The sequence below is a fragment of the Danio aesculapii genome, chromosome 15 (assembly GCF_903798145.1).
Source record: "Danio aesculapii chromosome 15, fDanAes4.1, whole genome shotgun sequence".
Classification (NCBI taxonomy): domain Eukaryota; kingdom Metazoa; phylum Chordata; class Actinopteri; order Cypriniformes; family Danionidae; genus Danio; species Danio aesculapii.
The window spans coordinates 1,259,867-1,279,866 of record NC_079449.1 but is presented as its reverse complement, the minus strand read 5'-3'; the positions used below and the strand labels follow the sequence as shown (position 1 = coordinate 1,279,866).

Sequence of the window (20,000 nt, the reverse complement as noted above, 5' to 3'; positions counted from 1 at the left end):
ATGTGGACTGTTGGTGTGCCTTCAGGAACAGGGTTGGAAAACACTAGTCTACAGAACAAACCATCGTTTTACAATGACTTGCCTAATTACCCTAACCTGCCTAGTTAACCTAATTACCCTAGTTAAGCCTTTAAATGTCACTTTAAGCTGTATAGAAGTGTCTTGAAGAATATCTAGTCTAATATTATTTACTGTCATCATGACAAAGAGAAAATAACTCAGTTATTAGAGATGAGTTATTAACACTATTATGATTAGAAATGTGTTGGAGAAATCTGCTTTGCATTAAACAGAAATTGGGGACAAAAATAAACAGGGGGGCTAATAATTCTGACCTCAACTGTATGTGTGTGTGTTAGGAATTGCACAGAGTAGTCGACTGGTCGACTTTAATGCTCTGTCGTGATGCTTTATGATTGTCGTCAACTAGTCGCGCTGCGCAGATCACGTGTGGTTTGACCTGAACTACCTGCCAGCTTTACACACAAATGTAGGTTCACCGAATGAAACTGCCGTCGCATTATTGAAATTAATTTAAATGCTATTTTATTCTTTGTGTGTGTATTTGGTATTTGTGTGTGTATATATTTGTGTTTGTGTGCAAGAGAGAGAAAGTGTGTGTGTGTGTGTGTGTGTATGTGTGTGTGTATGTGTGTGTGTGTGTGTGTGTGTGTGTGTGTGTGTGTGTGTGTGTGGAGTGAATGTTTGTGTTTTTACCTTCCCAGCCATGAACTGACCGAAGCCTGGAGGGAAAGTGAGTGTTGAAATCAGCACGGACGTCAAAGCAGAATAGTAGAAGCAGCTAAACACACAAAACACACATAGTTAGCTAAACAAACACACGTTTACATCGCTAGCTACGAGGTAGTCAGACCTCTTATGTTTTTACTAGCATTAACATTGTTGTAATCATGTTTTAAAGCATTGTTAGCATGTTTTAGCACAATGCTAACATTTTTTAACCAAGCTGGTAACATGATCTAGCTCTTGGCTACTTTTTTAGCATGTTTCTAAAATGTTTAGTGGTTAGCTGCTATCTTTTTAGCATGTTTTGTCAGTAATATTTCGATCAAACTGTTAGCATGTTTAATACCAAATTTGCTGTTAACAAATTATATTAATGCATAGAATTTAGCACTTAACTAAAATAAATAAAACAAACTTATGTTCTGACAAGTTGCTATTATATTTTAGCAAGGTGCTAATGTGTTGTTTAGCTAAGTTTAAATGAATGCTAAGCTTTCACGTTTTCCTGTTTTAACACTCCTAAAATGTTTTGTCAATATGTTAACATGCCAATCAAGTTGTTAGCATGTTTATTTGTTAGCAAATTTTACCATAATGTTAAAATATTAATGAAACATTTTACAACATGTTTTGCTAACATGTTTTAATGTATGACTAAAATGTTTAGGACAAGTTGCTAACATGCTTTAGCAAGTTTGTATTTCTAACACGTAGCAGCTTTGTGCTATGACAAACTGCTATTTTGTTTTAGCAAGCTAACATGTTTTTACACTGCTGAAATGTTTTGTCAAAAACATGTCAATCAAGTTGTTAGCATGTTAGCAACTTTAAATTAATAACATATTTTAGATTAATGGAAAAATAAGTTCATCACTAACATGTTTTCACCCAGTTGTAACATATTTATGTTCTGACAAGCTGCTATTTTTTAAAATAACATGTTAACATATTTTACCTTAGCTAACATGCTAAGATGTTTAAGCTGTTATCACATTTTCACATGTAGTTAGGAAGTTCTTGTTTTAGCAACCTGCTAACAATTCAACATACTACTAACTAGCTAACATCTAGCTAATACAATGCTAATGTGTTAGCATGCTGCAGTCACGTTTAGCATGTTCTCATGTGTTTCTATGCTTTAATATTTTACTGTTATAGATTGTAACATCTTAGCACATTGCTAGCATGTTTATCATTTCAGTGACTGTTTTATGCTTCATATAATCCTGATCTGCTGTTTCCTAGCGTTAACTCTGTTTACGAACCACTCACTTTCTCATTAACAAGCTGTTCGAGGCTTTCTTTTCCTTCACAAACAGTGTGATCTTTCCATACAGAAACACAAAAAAAGCCCCACCGAGGCCGCACACGATCCTGCGGAGAAAAAACATTTTCATTTACAGATTTAATCCGTTTTTGTAGGAAAAATAATAAATATATATATATTAACCTCCTAGGGCTTGAGTGTCCACATACGTGAACAGCATATTTTAGCTCTTAAGTGGCTATTTAAAATGCTTTGAATGTTTTATATTTTGTTGCAGACATTCAGTGTCATCCTGCAACTGTTTTGCAGCATATGAAATGTCCCCAAACCCTATTTTTACCTGTCCAAAATAGGAAAAAAAATGTTGTTTTTACTCTCTGATAGTCAAAGCAAGTTAAAAAAAATGTCTATGTTAAATATGCATTAACAACATTCAGAAAAAAGTGTTTTATGGAAATTCAGACCACGAGTCCACATATATGAACATCATTTTTCTCTAAAAGTACATCATATCAAAAGATGATATTTAGATTTTTATTCTAATTAGGTTCCAATAAGCCCAAATAGCAAAGAGAAATAAAAAATGCATGTAAAAAACACCTTGGACCCTAAGAGGATAATAGGGCTCAATGAAAACATAATAATAATAATAATGATAATAATAATAATAATAATAATAATAATAATAATAATAATAATAATAACAATAATAATTATAATAATAATAATAATAATAATAATAATTCTGTAACATCCTGGTTTCTGTTTTTGTATGTTTCAGTTCAGTGTTCATGTCACTTCCTGCTCACCTTAGTTTACCCTTAATCTTGTTAGCCTTTGAGTTAATTGTCTCCACCCTCTTGTCAGCTTGTTTAGTTAATTGTTTCCTTGTGTATTTACACCCTGTTCTGTTAGCACTTCGTTGTCATTAGTTTTTGGTCAGTCCTATGATGTCTGCATTTCTGTCGTTGCTTTGCTTTGATTTGTTTTTGTTTGTATAAATAAATGTTGGTTTGGCTGCATCTGGATCCGCACCTTTTATTATTTCCTGCTTTACGTCAGACATGACTCATTCATTCATTTTCTTTTTCGGCTTAGTCCCTTTATTAATCTGAGGTCGCCACAGCGGAATGAACCGCCAACTTATCCAGCATATTTTTTATGCAGCGGATGCCCTTCCAGGTGCAACCCATCACTGGGAAACATCCATACACACTCATTCTCACACACACTCATACACTATGGACAATTTAGCTAATCAATTCCCCTATAGCGCATGTGTTTGGACTGTGGGGGAAACCGGAGCACCTGAAGGAAACCTACGGCAACATGGGGAGAACATGCAAACTCCACACTGAAACACCAACTGACCCAGCCGGGACTTGAACTAACGACCTTCTTGTGGTGAGGATGTTTTCCAGTCATGGGTTGCACCTGGAAGGGCATCCGCTGTGTAATACATATGCTGGATAAGTTGGCGGTTCTTTCAGCTGCGGCGACCCCTGATGAATAATGGAAATAAGCCAAAAAGAAAATGAATGAATGAATAAAAAAAGGGTGATACGATGGCTCAGTGGTTAGCACTGTGGCCTCACAGCTAGAAAGTTGCTGGTTCGAGTCCTCGTGTTGGCGTGGGTTTCCTCTGGGTGCTCCGGTTTCCCCCACAAGTCCAAACACATGTACTATAGGGGAATTGATTAACTAAATTGGCTGTAGTGTATGAGTGTGTGTGTGTGTGAATGAGTGTGTATGGGTGTTTCCCAGTGATGGGCTGCAGCTAGAAGGGCATCCGCTGTGTAAAACATATGCTGAAATAGTTGGCGGTTCATTCCGCTGTGGCAACCCCTGATGAATAATGGGACTAAGCCAAATGAAAATGAATGAATGAATGAAATAAAAAATTATTATTATGACATAAACACAGAAAATTTATCAATTTAACCAAGCTTATAAAGGATACAAAAGTAGACATGAATTTAATATAAGCAAGAAGGACTAAAATAGTATAAAATAGCACCGGCCCCATGGCAGCTGATAACAAAAAATAAGACTTTAATTTCATCTAATAACATATACCAATAAAATTAAGGTGAATACAATTTAACAAATTTAAAAATAATAATAATTATTATTATTATGCTGACAAAAACACACAAAATTACTCAATATACAGATGAAGTCAGAATTATTCACCCCCTTTGATATTTTTTTTAATCTTTTTTAAATATTTCCCAAATTATGTTTAATAGAGCAAGGAAATGTTCACAGTATGTCTGATAATATATTTTCTTCTGGAGAAAGTCTTATTTGTTTTTATTTTGGCTAGAATAAAAGCAGTTTTTAATTTTTTAAACACCATTTTAAGAACAAAATTATTATCCCCTTTAAGCTAATTTTCAATTTTTTTTAAGCTATTAACCTAGTGAAGCCTTTAAATGTCACTTTAAGCTGTATAGAAGTGTCTTGAGTCAGAATTATTCGCCCCCCTGTTTATTTTTGTCCCCAATTTCTGATTTAACGGAGAGCAGATTTCTTCTTCACATTTCTGATCATAATAGTGTTAATAACTCATCTCTAATAACTGATTTATTTTCACTTTGTCATGATGACAGTAAATAATATTAGACTAGATATTTTTCGAGACACTTCTATACAGCTTAAAGTGACATTTAAAGGCTTAACTAGGGTAATTAGGTTAACTAGGCAGGTTAGGGTAATTAAGCAAGTTATTGTATAACGATGGTTTGTTCTGGAGACTATTGAAAAACATATTTAGCTTAAAGGGGCTAATAATTTTGACCTTAAAATTGTGTTTAAAAACTTAAAAACTGCTTTCATTCTAGCCAAAATAAAACAAATCAGACTTTCTCTAGAAGAAAAAATATTATCAGACATACTGTGAAAATTTCCTTGCTCTGTTCAACATCATTTGGGAAATATTTAATAAAGAATAAAAATTAAAAAAAATCAAAGGGGGGCTAATAATTCTGACTTCAACTGCATGTATGTATGTATGTATGTATTCTGTTCATTAATTTAATCAGTTTTTCTTTAGCTTTGCATTGTTAAAATGGCCATTGTCTGTTGGTTTGTTTTAATGTGTTTTGTGATTAATAGATAAAATATTAATAAAAAGATGCAATAAAAAATAAATAAATAAAATGATCATATATAAAATATCATATACACTTTTTAACAATATATAATTAATAATAATTATTAGAAAGAATTGACACAATATACAAAATGACTTAATATAAGTAAGATTAAAAATAAAACAGATCATGTAAAAATAGAAATGAATACAAAAATGAACAATAAGCACTAAAATGGCGTATAAAATAGCACTGACCCCATGGCAGCGAAGACTGGGAGCTCCTGCAGGTCAAAAGGAAAATCCAGCCTGTACTTTGTTGCATAAAGAGCCATGAGCGTCTCTAGAGAACGATAATTACCCCATTGTGCATTAACACAATACAAACACATACAAAACTCAGCACTTCCTCTGGCTTTCAGGCTTTGATCCTAATTGTGTGGTGTTTTGGTGACTGTCGCTTTAAATGCAAATGAGATTGAGCTCTTTTTCAGAAGAGGGAGGAGCTACAGATTCCTGTGTGTCAGCATAGTGGCAGATGTAAAACAGCAGTGTGTGTGTTGTCAGTGCTGGTCAGGTCTACATGTGTGCTTCAGTGTGAGAGTGTGTTCATGCTTCTGTCAGTCTATGTCGCTCCTGTCTCTGTTCATCTAAAACTCCTCATCTATAATCCTCTTAGTCTATGCTGACATTATCTTCAGCAGCTCAAACACTCTAATGGCTAATGGACAGACGGCTGCTTCTCACTCAGGGCTGCTGTTTATGCTAATGAGGGAGAGATGAGCACTAGTGGGCGGGGCTTTTCCCCTCTGATGACACGTACAAAGGGAGAATGTCAATCAAAGTGTTTCTGCATCAAGTCTGATTATAAAAAATACAATTAATTAATGTTTACCATTAGAGGATGGTTATATTCACACACTGCTGACACACCTCAGTGTTTAAAGCCCATATAAGTGTGAATGAAAGCATTATAAGTCCCTCTGGATGAAAGCATCTGTTGAATGCATGAAGGTAAGTGTAAAAGCGTATGTTAAAGACGCACCTTCCTCTTTGTGCCACACTGGCAGGAGTCTGAAGATTACAGCACCAAATGTAGCGGACAGAAAGCCACGCCAGTAGTTACGAGGAAGATAATACATAGCGGTGACTTCTATACTGAACAATGCACCTGAAACACACAAACACACACACACACACACACACACACACACACACACACACACACACACACACACACACAATGCACAAAAACACACACATAAAATATATTTACTCTAGAAAATCGCATATTTTTAGCAGGTCAAACTAAAATAAAATAAACATAATACAAAAATAATAGAATAAACAAATAAAAATTATTAAAAATAATAAAAATTAAAAATGAATAAAATATATAATATAATAAAATAAAAAGAATAAAAGAAAAAATTAAATTAAATCATACAATTATGTATAATTCACTTTCACTTTCACATAAAATAAAAAACGAATAGAACATAATAAAATTAAATAAAAATATATTAAATTAAAAAACAAATAATAAAATATTATTGAAATAAAAAGTAATGAAATAAAATAATATAATTAACAAAAGTAAATAAAAAAATACCACAATAAAAATGTAATAAAATTTAATATTTTAAATAAAAATAAAAATGACTAAAATATTGTAAAATATAAAAACAATTATAAAATAAAGTTAAAATTACTGAGATAAAATAACAAAACAAAGTAAAAAAAAAATGACTAAAATATAACAAAATGCATTAATTAAAAAATAATACATTAAAATACAAAAATGAATTAATAAAATAAAATAAAATAAAATAAAATAAAATAAAATAAAATAAAATAAAATAAAATAAAATAAAATAAAATAAAATAAAATCACAATTTTCTGACCTCCGATCGGAGAAGCGAAGCAGCAGCCGATCCCAACGGCACATCCGACTGTCAACAACTCCTTATTTCTGGCCTCGTTCTGCTCAACAGACACACACAGACACACATACACACACACACACACATACCCATGCACACACACACACAAAACAAGAATACTCATCAGATACTCCTACTTTGCTACAGCAATCCACGTGAAATTTTAATCGTTTTTGAGAGGTTTTAATCAAATCGAACACCTCACTTTAAAACGTGAAGCCTAATTTAATTAATAAATATTGTTCAAATCCCTCAAAACACACACAGCGCCCTTATATGGTCACAAATGTAAACAGGATGACCATCTGCTGGTCATGTCTGGTACTGCGGCCAAAACAAAATCTCATTAAAAGCTCATTTTTTGGAGATATCTACTTCAAATTTAAATCATAAATATATATTTCTGTCTATTTATAGGCTAAAACGTGTGTAAAATACATATCTGATGTAATATATTAAAATATATATTCATTGTTTTATTATTTTCACAAACGTAAAGGCAGATTACTTCAGTTTTATTTAACTTTTTGAGTTTTGCACATCATTTTCTACAATCTGTCTTCTGTCTTCTTTAAACTGAGACCAAGCATAAATAAATGAATGAATACCTTATAAATGTTACTGAAGAGAGCCATGAATTTGCAGAGGAGAGACGCACACAAGCTGCCAATGTGCACAAACGGGCCCTAAACACAGAACACACACATTATGAGTATGCATTTGTGTGTGTGTGTGTGTGTGTGTGAGTATGCATTTGAGTGTATGTATCAATGTGCACTTTTTATTGTGCGTGTTGTTTGTGTGTGCATGTACGTGTACGTGTGAATGTGTGTGTGTGTGTGTGTGTGTGTCTGTGCATGTACGTGTGAATGTGTGAGTATTCATTTATGTGTGTGAGAGTATGCATTTGTGTGTGTGTGTGTGTGTCTGTGCATGTACGTGTGAATGTGTGTGTGTGTGAGTATACATTTGTGTGTGTGTGAGTATGCATTTGTGTGTGTGTGTGTGTGTGTGTGTGTGCATGTATGTGTGAGAGTGTGTGAGAGTATGCATTTGTGTGTGTGTGTGTGTGTGTCCGTGCATGTACGTGTGAATGTGTGTGTAAGTATACATGTGTATGTGTGTCCGTGCATGTACACAACATGTGTACAGGTGTGTGCGTGCATGTTTACATGTAATTATGTGTATGCGTATATGTTTGTGTGTGTGTATGCTAATATGTAATTGTGTGTGTGTGTGTGTGTGTGCGTGTATGTGTATATGTTTGTGGGTGAGTGTATGTGTGTATGTGTAAATGCAGTTATGTGTGTGTGTGTGTGTGTGTGTGTGTGTGTGTCTGTGCATGTACGTGTGAATGTGTGTGTGAATTTGTGTGTGTATGCATTTGTGTTTGTGTGTGTGTGTATGTGCATGCACTTGTGAATGTGTGTGTGAGTATGCATTTGTGTGTTTGTGCATTTATGTGTGAATGTGTGTGTGAGTGTGTGAGTATGCATGTGTGTGTGTGTGTCTGTGCATGTATGTGTGAGTATGCATTTGTCTGTGTGTGTGTGTGTGTCTGTGCATGTACGTGTAAATATGTGTGCGAGTATGCATTTGTCTGTGTGTTTGTGTGTGTGTGTGTGTCTGTGCATGTACGTGTAAATGTGTGTGTGAGTATGCATTTGTGTGTGTGTGTGTGTGTGTTTGTGCCCGTATGTACATACGAGTGAGTGTGTGTGAGTATGAATGTGTGTGTGTGTGTGTGTATGATTATGCATTTGTGTGTTAGTTTTTGTGTGATCATGCATGTGTGTGAGTGTGTGCGAGTATGCATGTGTGTGTGTGTGTGTGATCATGAATGTGTGTGAGTGTGTGTGAGTATACTTATGTGTATGGGTGTCCGTGCATGTGTGTGTGTGTGTGTGTGTGTGTGTGTGTGTGTGTATGCATGAGAGTATGCTTTTGTTTGTGTGAGTGTGTGGCTAAGTATACATTTGTCTATGTGTGTGCATGTATGTATGTGTGAGTGCTTGTGTGTATATATGTGTGTTTTTGTATATGTATGAGTTTGTGTGTGTGTGTGTGTGTGTGTTTGTGTGTGCACATGCACATATGTGTGAGTGTGTGTGAGTATGCTTCTGTTTGATTATACGGTGTGTGAATATGCATATGTGTGTCTTTGCATGTATGTATGTGTGTGTGTGTGTGTGTGTGTATGCATGTATGTGTGTGAATGTGTGCTTGTGCATGCATGGTAGTATGCTTTTGTGTGTGTGTGAGTGTCTGTTTAGGTATACATTTGTGTATGTGTGTGCGTGCTTGTATGTGTGTTTTTGTATATCTAAGTGTGTGTGTGTGCACACAATTGTACAGTATGTGCACACATGCATGTTTATTTTGAGTGTGAAATTGCATGTGAGTGTGTGTGTGTGTGCGTATGTGTAGTAGTTTGTTTGTGCACACGTGTGTGCGTATGTGAAAGTGTGTGACTGCATTCGAATGTGTGCATGAGTGTGTGTGTGTCTGTAAATGTGTGTGTGTGTGTGTGTGTGTGTGTGTGTGTGTGTGTGTGTGTGTGAGTGTTCACCTCTTTGCCCACAGGTAACTCGCTGCCCAGCACACAGGTGAGGCTGATGACTTTAGACACTAATGTCCTGAAGGTGAGATACTCCTGCATCACCACACCTCGCAGAGCCGTCTTCATCTCAGGAATACCAGAACCTGACACACACACAGACACACGCACATGCACACACACACACACACACACACACACACACGCGCAGACGCACACGCACACACACACACACATATATATATATATATATATATATATATATATAAACACATACCCAAGCAAACAAACAGACTCACACAACATACACAAACAAACACACACATGCATATACATATAGACACACACACACACACACATTAACATACACATATGAAGATTACAGAGTAAGTCACCTGATGATCTAAAGTGCTCATGAATGTGTGTGTGTGTGTGTGTGTGTGTGTATATGTATGCGCGTGTATGTGTATATATAATTGTGTGTGCGTGTGTGTATATGTTTGTGTGTGCATGTGTGTGTATATGTTATTGTGTGTGTGTGTGTGTGTATATATATGTAATTGTGTGTGCGTACATGTTTATATGTAATTGTGTGCATGTTTGTTTATGTTTGTGTGTGCGTGTATGTGTATGTGTATATGTTTGTGCGTGCGTGCGTGTTTGTATATATGTTTGTGTGTGTGTATATGTATGTGTGTGCGTGTGTATGTGTATATGTTTGTGGGAGTGTGTATGTGTATATGTTTGTGTGTGCATGTATGTGTATGTGTATATGTTTGTGGGTGTGTGTATGTGTGTGTGTGTGCATGTATGTGTATATGTAATTGTGTGTGCGTGTGTGTATGCTTTTGTGTGCGTCTATGTGTATATGTTTGTGCGTGCGTCTATGTATGTGTGTACGTGTATATGTTTGTGTGTGTGCGTGTATGTGTGTGTGCATGTATGTGTATATGTAATTGTGAGTGCATGTATGTGTATATGTTTGTGCATGCTTGTATGTATATATGTTTGTGTGTGTGTGTGTGTATATAAGTGTGTGTGTGTGTGCGTGTATGTGTATACGTTTGTGTGCATGAATGTATATATGTTTATGTTTGTGGGTGCGTGTATGTATGTGTGTGTGTATATATGTAATTGTGTGTGCATGTGTGTTTATGTTTGTGTGTGCGTGTATGTATATATGTTTATGTTTGTGGGTGTGTGTATGTATGTGTATGTAGGTATGTGTATATGTAATTGTGTGTGCGTGTGTGTATATGTTTGTGTGTGTGTATGTGTACATGTTTGTGCGTGCGTGTATATGTGTGCGTTTATGTGTATATGTTTGTGTGTGTGCGTGTATGTTTGTGTGTGTGCGTTTTTATATGTTTGTGTGTGCGTGTATGTGTTATGTTTGTGTGTGCGTGTGTGTATATGTTTGTGTATGTATGTGTATATGTTTGTGTGTGTGCGTGTATGTTTGTGTGTGTGGGTTTTTATATGTTTGTGGGTGCGTGTATGTATGTATGTATGTGTGTGTATATGTAATTGTGTGTGCGTGTGTGTTTTTGTTTGTGTGTGCGTGTATGTATATATGTTTATGTTTGTGGGTGTGTGTATGTATGTGTGTGTATGTATGTGTATATGTAATTGTGTGTGCGTGTGTGTATATGTTTGTGTGTGTGTATGTGTACATGTTTGTGCGTGTGTGTATATGTGTGCGTTTATGTGTATATGTTTGTGTGTGTGCGTGTATGTTTGTGTGTGTGCGTTTTTATATGTTTGTGTGTGCGTGTATGTGTTATGTTTGTGTGTGCGTGTGTGTATATGTTTGTGTATGTATGTGTATATGTTTGTGTGTGTGCGTGTATGTTTGTGTGTGTGGGTTTTTATATGTTTGTGTGTGCGTGTATGTATATATGTTTATGTTTGTGGGTGTGTGTATGTATGTGTGTGTATGTATGTGTATATGTAATTGTGTGTGCGTGTGTGTATATGTTTGTGTGTGTATGTGTATATGTTTGTGCATGCGTGTATATGTGTGCGTTTATGTGTTTATGTTTGTGTGTGTGCGTGTATGTTTGTGTGTGTGCGTTTGTATATGTTTGTGTGTGCGTGTATGTGTTATGTTTGTGTGCCTGCATGTGTATATCAGGCATGTCCAAGCTCGGTCCTGGAGGGCCGGTGTCCTGCAAAGTTTAGTTCCAACCCCAATCAGACACACCTGGGCTAGCTAATCAAGCACTTACTAGGCTTTCTAAAAACATCCGTGCAGGTGTGTTGAGGCAAGTTGGAGCTAAAATCTGCAGGACACCGGCCCTCCAGGACCGAGTTTGGACACCCCTGGTGTATATGTTTGTGTGTGCGTGTGTGTATATGTTTGTGTATGTATGTGTATATGTTTGTGCGTGCTTGTATGTATATTTGTTTGTGTGTGTGTGTATATGTATGTGTGTGTGTGTGCGTGTATGTGTATGTTTGCACGTGCGTGTATGTCTATATGTTTATGTGTGCGTATAAATATATATATATGTGTGTGTGTATGTGTATATGTAATTGTGTGTGCGTGTGTGTGTGTGTTTGTGAGTGATGTATGTGTATTTGTAATTGTGTGTGCGTGATGTGTATATGTAATTGTGTGTGCGTGTGTGTATATGTTTGTGAGTGCGTGTATGTGTATATGTAATTGTGTGTGCATGTATGTGTATGTTTGTGTGTGTGTGTGTGTGTGTATGCGTATATGTATGTATGTGTGCGTGTGTGTATGCATATTTGTATGTATGTGCGCGTGTATATGTATATGTGTGTGTGTATTTGTATATGTATATATGTGTGTGTGTATGTATGTATGTGTATATATGTAAGTGTCTGTGTGTGTGTGCGTGAATTGGGAATATATATATATGTGTGTGTGTGTGTGTGTGTGTCTCACCTACGGCCTGAGGTGACACTATATTTGCGAATCCTGCAGCGAAACACATGAGGATCATGGAATACAAGCTCCACACCATATACTGCACCACAACATGATGGTCCGCCACACTGTAGAAGATCCACCTGTGGGCTGGACACACAGACACAGACAGAGGGAGATGTTTATTATCATTATATATTACATTTTATTTATTTATTTATTGTGATATCATTGTTATTTTTTATTCTTTATTTTCTGTGGCGATTCATTCCACTGTGTCGACCAGTGATACATCCGAAGGATAGTGAGTGAGAGTTATTTCTTTTCTTTCTTATGATATATTTTATTTATGATATATAACCTATCACTGGGAAACACCCATGTGCTCTCATTCACACACACACACTCATACACTACGGCCAGTTTAGTTCATCAGTTCAGCGCATGTGTTTGGACTGAGTGGGGAAACCGGAGCACCCCCGGAGGAAACCCACGCCAACACGGGGAGGACATGACTTCACATAGAAATGACAACTGACCCAGCCGGGACTCGAAATCAGCAACCTTCTTGCTGAGTGCTGAGTCACCGTGCCTCCATTTGCTATTATTATTATTGTAATTATGTACTTTATTAATATTTCAATGAATTATTACAAATATTTAGTTATTTTGTGCACAAAAATTTAAATAAAATCATATATGTATAATATGAAGATAAATATGTATATAAAATAACATGTATTCATATGTATTAAATATAAATAAACACATAAACAAATACATCAGCAAGTTATTTTATAATTTTGTGAAAATTGATTAATAATTGTAATAATTTAATGACTAAATACAGAAAATTACATTTAATTAATTTAAATAAAGATGAATAATTTAAATAAAATCTTCCTGCTTATGTCAGACGGGCATGTTCTTGATTTTAATTGTGTATATTTTACACAGTGCATAAATACACAGAACCAATGTTTATTTATTCTATCTAGTTCCTTTAAAAAATCTTCTATGGGCATCCCAGCCAAACCATACGCTTAAGATAAAACTATTATAAACATCAAGAAGGTTTTAACAGTTTTAGGAAAGTCTTTTCACATAAATCCACAGACACTCACCATCTGTGAAGAGGTTGACAAAGATATCCATAACGAAGCTGATGGTGCCCAAAATGAAGCCCAGAATCATGAGGAAGATCCAGTCGGCTCCGATCAAAGACACAAAGAGCCGATGAAAGTGTGCAATCCAGACTAGAGAGAGAGATTGGGAAAAACTACATTACCCATAATGCATTCGCTTGCGTGCGCGCACACACACACAGACAACATTACCCACAATCCAATCCAGTGGAGATATCAATGTTCACTCTGAACTCAGAGCATTTCATTAAATACAAATATAATTTACTACTTTTTCAACATGTACTCCCACCTGAATAAATACTATAGTAATTTATGGTAAACATAGTATTATAGTATCTATAATGAGTGAATTATACTGTATATTTTATACTATTTACAACCCTTTAATAATGAATGCTCCAGCATACTGTAGTATTAACTATAGTATACTGTAATAAATACTGTAGCATACTTTAGTTTTTTACTACGGTAAACTGTGGTGTACTGTAGTATACTATACCCTTGTATAAAACTACAGTATTGGGTCATTTGTTTATATTGCTACTGTTGTTGTGCTACCATAGCAACTATAGAATCACCACAACAGATTAATTACTTTAGTTGTTGTGTTACTATAGCAACTGTAGAACCACCACATCAGATTAATCACAATAGAAGTTGTTACCACAGCAACAATAGAATCATGACAACAGATTAATTGCTTTGGTTGTTGTGTTACCATAGCAACTGTAGAATCACCACAGCAGATTAATTACTATAGTTTTTGTGTTTCCATAGCAACTATAGAATCATAACAGATTAATTATTATAGATTTTGTGTTACCATAGCAACTGTAGAATCACCACAACAGATTAATTACTTTAGTTGTTGTGCTACCATAGCAACTATAGAATCATAACAGATTAATTACTATAGTTGTTGTGTTCCCATAGCAACTAAGTACTTTAGAATGTTTCTAAAACATTACAGTACTATACATTTCAATACAGTAGCATTTTCTCATGTGGACTGTTTTGCTAGAAAAAAAACAAAACAAATTAATGTACACTTCTAATTTAAATTTGAACTGTTTGTTCTTGATAAAAGCCATAGTACCGTGGAACTAAAGTATGATTTTCTCCTATGAACGTGTTAGTATTGCTGAAACATTGCAGGAGTGTTGTAGAAACATTGCTGTAGTGTTGCAGACTCACTTACCTCCACATTTGTTAGACTGATTGTGTTCAGATTTTCTGTGATAATGTTCCTTTCTGAGTTGGTCTGCAGACTTTTTGTAAATGCCCCGTTCCTACAGTAAAGATAAAGATTCACAATGTAGATCAACTTTTTTTTTTTTTTTTTTTTTTTTACGTAAGACCCTTGTGTCATTTCTAACATTTATAATGGGGCTGTTTGATAGTGCAAACTCCTATTTATCATAATAAATGGCAGAAGGACTTGGCAGAAGGACTGCAGCTACTTGGCATGTGCACATCAATAAATCATCATTTTTGTGACTGTTTTTGTTACTGGTAATTGCAATTTGTATAACAATAAGCATACAAATGCAAAAACAAAAAACAAGGAGTTCAATTCATCTTTAATTCTATAGAGCAACGGTTTTAAACTCAACTCCTGGAGGGCCACAGGTTTAGCTCCAACTGCACAGTTTAGCTCCAACCCACGGTTGATGCTAGATCAGATACAGTTGCAGCCGGAAGTTAACGAGAATTATTTATATTATTTATTAAATTGCCTATTAACTGTATTTTATTAACGTCTACCCCCAGCCTAACCCTAAACCCAACCATCAAAGTAATGTAAAAACAATAGTTGTACCGAGTATTATTTGTTAATATTAAAATACCCAATAAATTGTATCTAATTAACGCCTACCCCAACCCTAAACCCAACTGTCAGAGTACTGTAAAAATATTAATTATTGTTATACAGTGTCACACAAATTATGCTATATTGATGTGCGTATCCACAGCTGTATCCTATCTTGACTTTATCCCAACCCACACTGGCTTAATAATAAATGTTTACAAAACAATGTAATACTTTTGAAAATCACGATTTATATATATATATATATATATATATATATATATATATATATATATATATATATATATATATATATATATATATATATATATATATATATATATATATATATACATATATCCATGCCTACTATCAGGATTGCAGTAATGTATCGAATTACATTTTAAATTTGTGTAATCTTATTACAGTTCCTAAAGTCAATGTAATTGCGTTACTTATGTTACAAATATGTTTTTGGAAAAAAACACGTTTTCTACTGCTACGTCAGTTAATAGGCACGCACCTTTAAATTGCTGGAGAATGCGAGCTGACATAGCTGCTTTCGAGAGTGATAGCTTCTTCAAATGTAAGCAATCAACTGGAAATACAAACTAAAGTATTGCTTTGAAGTGCAGTCTAAACAACTTTAGATTGCTTTTAACTCGACCAGCAACTTGTTCAAGCACCTGAACAGAAAGCCTTCTAGGACAACACTGGTCACCAAAGAGGACACCGGCGCCCAAAAACACAGCGGCCCAACTCAAATTTTTAAATAATCGTGGTGAAGGTATCTTCTGAATGTGAATAGAAGTGCTTATGGGGCCGTTCACATGTCGCGTCTTTTGCGCATTTCCCAGGCGCGCTCAGTTGAAAACCTGTGAGTCAGGTGGGCGAACTCTTTAAGTCTTTTGAATATGTCAAGCTGCTGTGATCAACCCATTGTAATGTTTCTTAGTGAATATTAAATTACTGAAAGAGCTGCAGTTTATTCTGTATTTTTAAAGGTATATTTTGTTTTAAAGTAACTTCAAAGTAAAGTAATTAGTAATCTGATTACTTTTTACATTAAGTAACTAGTAATGTAATCTGATTACAATTTTCCTGTAGTAATCAGTAATTTGTAATCTATTACTTTTTTTAAAGTAACTTACCCAACACTGGATAATATGACTAAAAAGTGGTCATAAACTAATATTTTCTCAGTTCAAATGAGCAGCGGCTTGAACCTGGAAGCAGTACTTCATACGTCATGAGTATTAGTTCATGATTAGTTGAATCAGGTGCGTTTTATTAGGGTTGGAGCAAAACTGTCCAGAGCTGTGGCCCTCCAGGAATTGAGTTTGACACATATGCTGTAGAGGTTTTTGCAATGTAGATTGTGTCAAAGCAGCTGAACATAGAGAAAAGAGAATTTAAAAAAAGTCATTTCATGATTTGGAACATAACAGCAAGTCAATAAAATATTAATATGACGATAATAAAATTTTAAAAATTAAAAAGAGGGGTGACGCAGTGGCGCAGTAGGTAGTGCTGTCGCCTCACAGCATGGTCGCTGGTTCGAGCCTTGGCTGGATCAGTTGGCATTTCTGTGTGGAGTTTGCATGTTCTCCCTGTGTTCGCGTGCATTTCCTCCGGGTGCTCCGGTACAGAATTGTGTAAGCTAAATTGTCCGTAGTGTATGTGTGAGTGTATGGGTGTTTACCAGTGATGGGCTGCAGCTGGAAGGGCATCCGCTGTGTAAAACATATGCTGGATAAATTGGAGGTTCATTCACCCCAGAATAATAAAGGACTAAGCCGAAAAAGAAAATAAATGAATATTTCTTATAAAGTGAGCCCTTTCTATATTAAAATTTGTAAAACTAGTTATTTTTACTGCACATTTACACTTATGAATGACACATTTTCCACAAATAATGAGTCAATTCTCAATGTACCAAATATTGAAATCAGAGTCCTCATAAAAAAATAAAATATCCTTATTATTATCCTTACATTTCCATCTTAATACTTCATATGAAAAGTAAAAACACACCAGAATAGTCTTGTATATATACAATAGTAAAATAAATGTACAATACTTTTATCTTGCTAGCCTAACTTATCCCTTCTAGCTTAGCGATATAAATGGTATATTGTCGGCTATTATATCGCAAGTCTCGCATATTTAAAGAAATACTTTCAGCTTTTCTAAATAAGGCACACAGAGTAAAACTACAGCTGTTACGGCAACACATTGTGTTTAGAGTTTAGTCATTTTGTTTCGTGTTTTCAGCATGCCTTGTGTGGTATTTTGTAAACGTAAATGTGGTCAATGTAACCGGTTTCTCTGATTTACCTCACTTTCTTGGTAGACTTTTCTCCTCATAACTTACACCTTGTGAAACACCCACCTTAAAAGTCTTTAAAGTACAATCTTGTATTAGTTGTGCTCGTTTTTTGAGCCGCTGATTTTTTATTTTTAAAGATACGTACAGTTTAGTAATGTGTGTGCGCGCGCAGACGCTTAAACTTAACGTCATCACGTGCGCGCGGATGAGAGTCTGTCAGGAGATTGAAGTAAGTGATATTTGTTGTTTTACAGCGGATTAATCTTTAAAATCGACGAACACAGTCAATATTATTAAACATAAGATACAGATGAGTGATATTATGGTATGTTTTGGCCACAATATATTTGTATATAGTGGCATAGAGGTTCAATATCCACGAAGTTTTTATTGACCGTTACTGACGACAATCGACAAAAATAAATAGCGAATTCCCTCTTTATGTACATTTCTTTCTATCGTAACAAAAACTAACTATATTGTGATATGTGTAATGATGTAAAACACAATTGCTGTACGATATAATGTTAAATTGTACAATATTACATTAAATATACGCCAACATTGTGATAATTATAACATTCACTTATTTTATTACGATAATCTGGTTTAAAGTACTTTTTGTTTAACTTTAACTGAATATTTTTAGTCATTTTGACTTATGTAATTTGAGATGACTAGAAAATGTAATTTGACCAAACTCAATGTTTGTACAGTGTTTGTTTTGATAATTAAGTTATGTATTCTAGCAAATAACAATGAGAATTACTTTAATGTGTTTATTCTTGGTATTGTTAGTGTTTAATGTTATTTTTATATCCATTATCTATAATCATGATAAAGGTACACGCCTAATTTTACATTCAAAGTAAAAATTATGCAATAAATAATTGTACACTACTGTAATTCATTCATTTACCAATAATGCTAAATATGTGTACACTTTGATTGGTGGTCATTAATATGAACCCCTTTTACAAGGAGTGATAAAACACAGTCATGATAGCTGTGACCAGTACATTGATTACTAGAAGTGAATTAGGCCTAAAATGAAGGTTTATAAACACACACACACACACACACACACACACACACACACACAAATGCACGCACAAATCAAGCAGCAAATGATTATGCGTGTTTAAAAATATACCTAATAAAACTATATCCTTTACAGTTGCTATGTTAGTTTTAAAATCTTTTTCAATCTCAGTTTTCCAAAAGAGGGTCATAAAAGAAATCTATACCATTTTGGGACCAGTATGAAATCTAATTACAGGGTTTCCACGCTTCTTGAAAGTGCTTGAATTTAAAGTTTATGGTATTGTCAACAATAATACTGTTCTACTTTCAGAAACTGAACAAAAAACTGAGAAATTCTTCATTTAAAAAAATATCTTAAATTTAAACTTTGCACAAGAACTATGATAGATAATGCACATGTGATCAATATTTTAGAGAACGCATTTAAATATTACCAGTATTGAGTTCAATGTATTGTATTAAAGCTTTTTAAACATGACTGTTTATGATTACTGTGATATTTATAATGTAAAGTTAAAGTATAATGAGAGGGAAATGTTAAGGACAGTAAGGACTTTCATGGCGCTATGTATGCTGGTACAAAGGTGCTTGATTTAAAATTAATGGTGCTTTAAAAAGTCTTTAAATCTTGTATTTATTTATGAAAGTTTGGGAACCTTGTAATTTGCAAAAATTTTATTTTTATATGCATAGAATTTCATATTAAATGCAAGTAAAATGTATCATCAATCAGCATAACAGATATTTTAAGGAAAAAATTATCCACCCTCCTGTGAAATTAATTAGTAAAATAATAATAATAACAATATTCATTTAAAATTTATACCGAAATTTCAGAAATGTTAAATGATTCACCCTCCTGTGAAATTGTAATAATTAAATAATGTATATATATATATATATATATATATATATATATATATATATATATATATATATATATATATATATATATATATATATATATATAATTTCTTATGGGGCAAAATATATTGATCACAATGGTTTTTAGATTTAAATTAATTGTGTAATTACAGAATCTACCAGCAGGGGCATAGAGAAAAAAGAGAGGAAAAAACACTCACCAGATTATTTTCATCTGTGCCTTTATTTTCCATCTTTTTTTAATATGTTGTCGAGTCCACACACTTTCAGCACACCTCCCAA

General features: G+C 34.3%; 1 protein-coding gene across 1 annotated transcript in view; it reads right to left on the bottom strand.

The window, feature by feature from the left end:
• clcn2c (chloride channel 2c) overlaps nt 1–20,000 on the bottom strand; it is a 34,198-nt gene that overhangs the window by 14,195 nt on the left and 3 nt on the right. The window contains exons 1-11 of the mRNA XM_056473592.1: nt 19,919–20,000; nt 14,849–14,939; nt 13,627–13,758; nt 12,521–12,652; nt 9,622–9,755; nt 7,661–7,738; nt 7,014–7,092; nt 6,154–6,279; nt 5,367–5,451; nt 2,020–2,121; nt 718–802 (exon numbers count right to left, since the gene is read on the bottom strand). The exon at nt 19,919–20,000 is cut by the window's right edge and continues 3 nt beyond it. Coding sequence (XP_056329567.1) covers nt 718–802; nt 2,020–2,121; nt 5,367–5,451; nt 6,154–6,279; nt 7,014–7,092; nt 7,661–7,738; nt 9,622–9,755; nt 12,521–12,652; nt 13,627–13,758; nt 14,849–14,939; nt 19,919–19,951 — 1,077 coding nt within the window. The 5' untranslated portion in view covers nt 19,952–20,000. The remainder of the gene's footprint in view (nt 1–717; nt 803–2,019; nt 2,122–5,366; nt 5,452–6,153; nt 6,280–7,013; nt 7,093–7,660; nt 7,739–9,621; nt 9,756–12,520; nt 12,653–13,626; nt 13,759–14,848; nt 14,940–19,918) is intronic.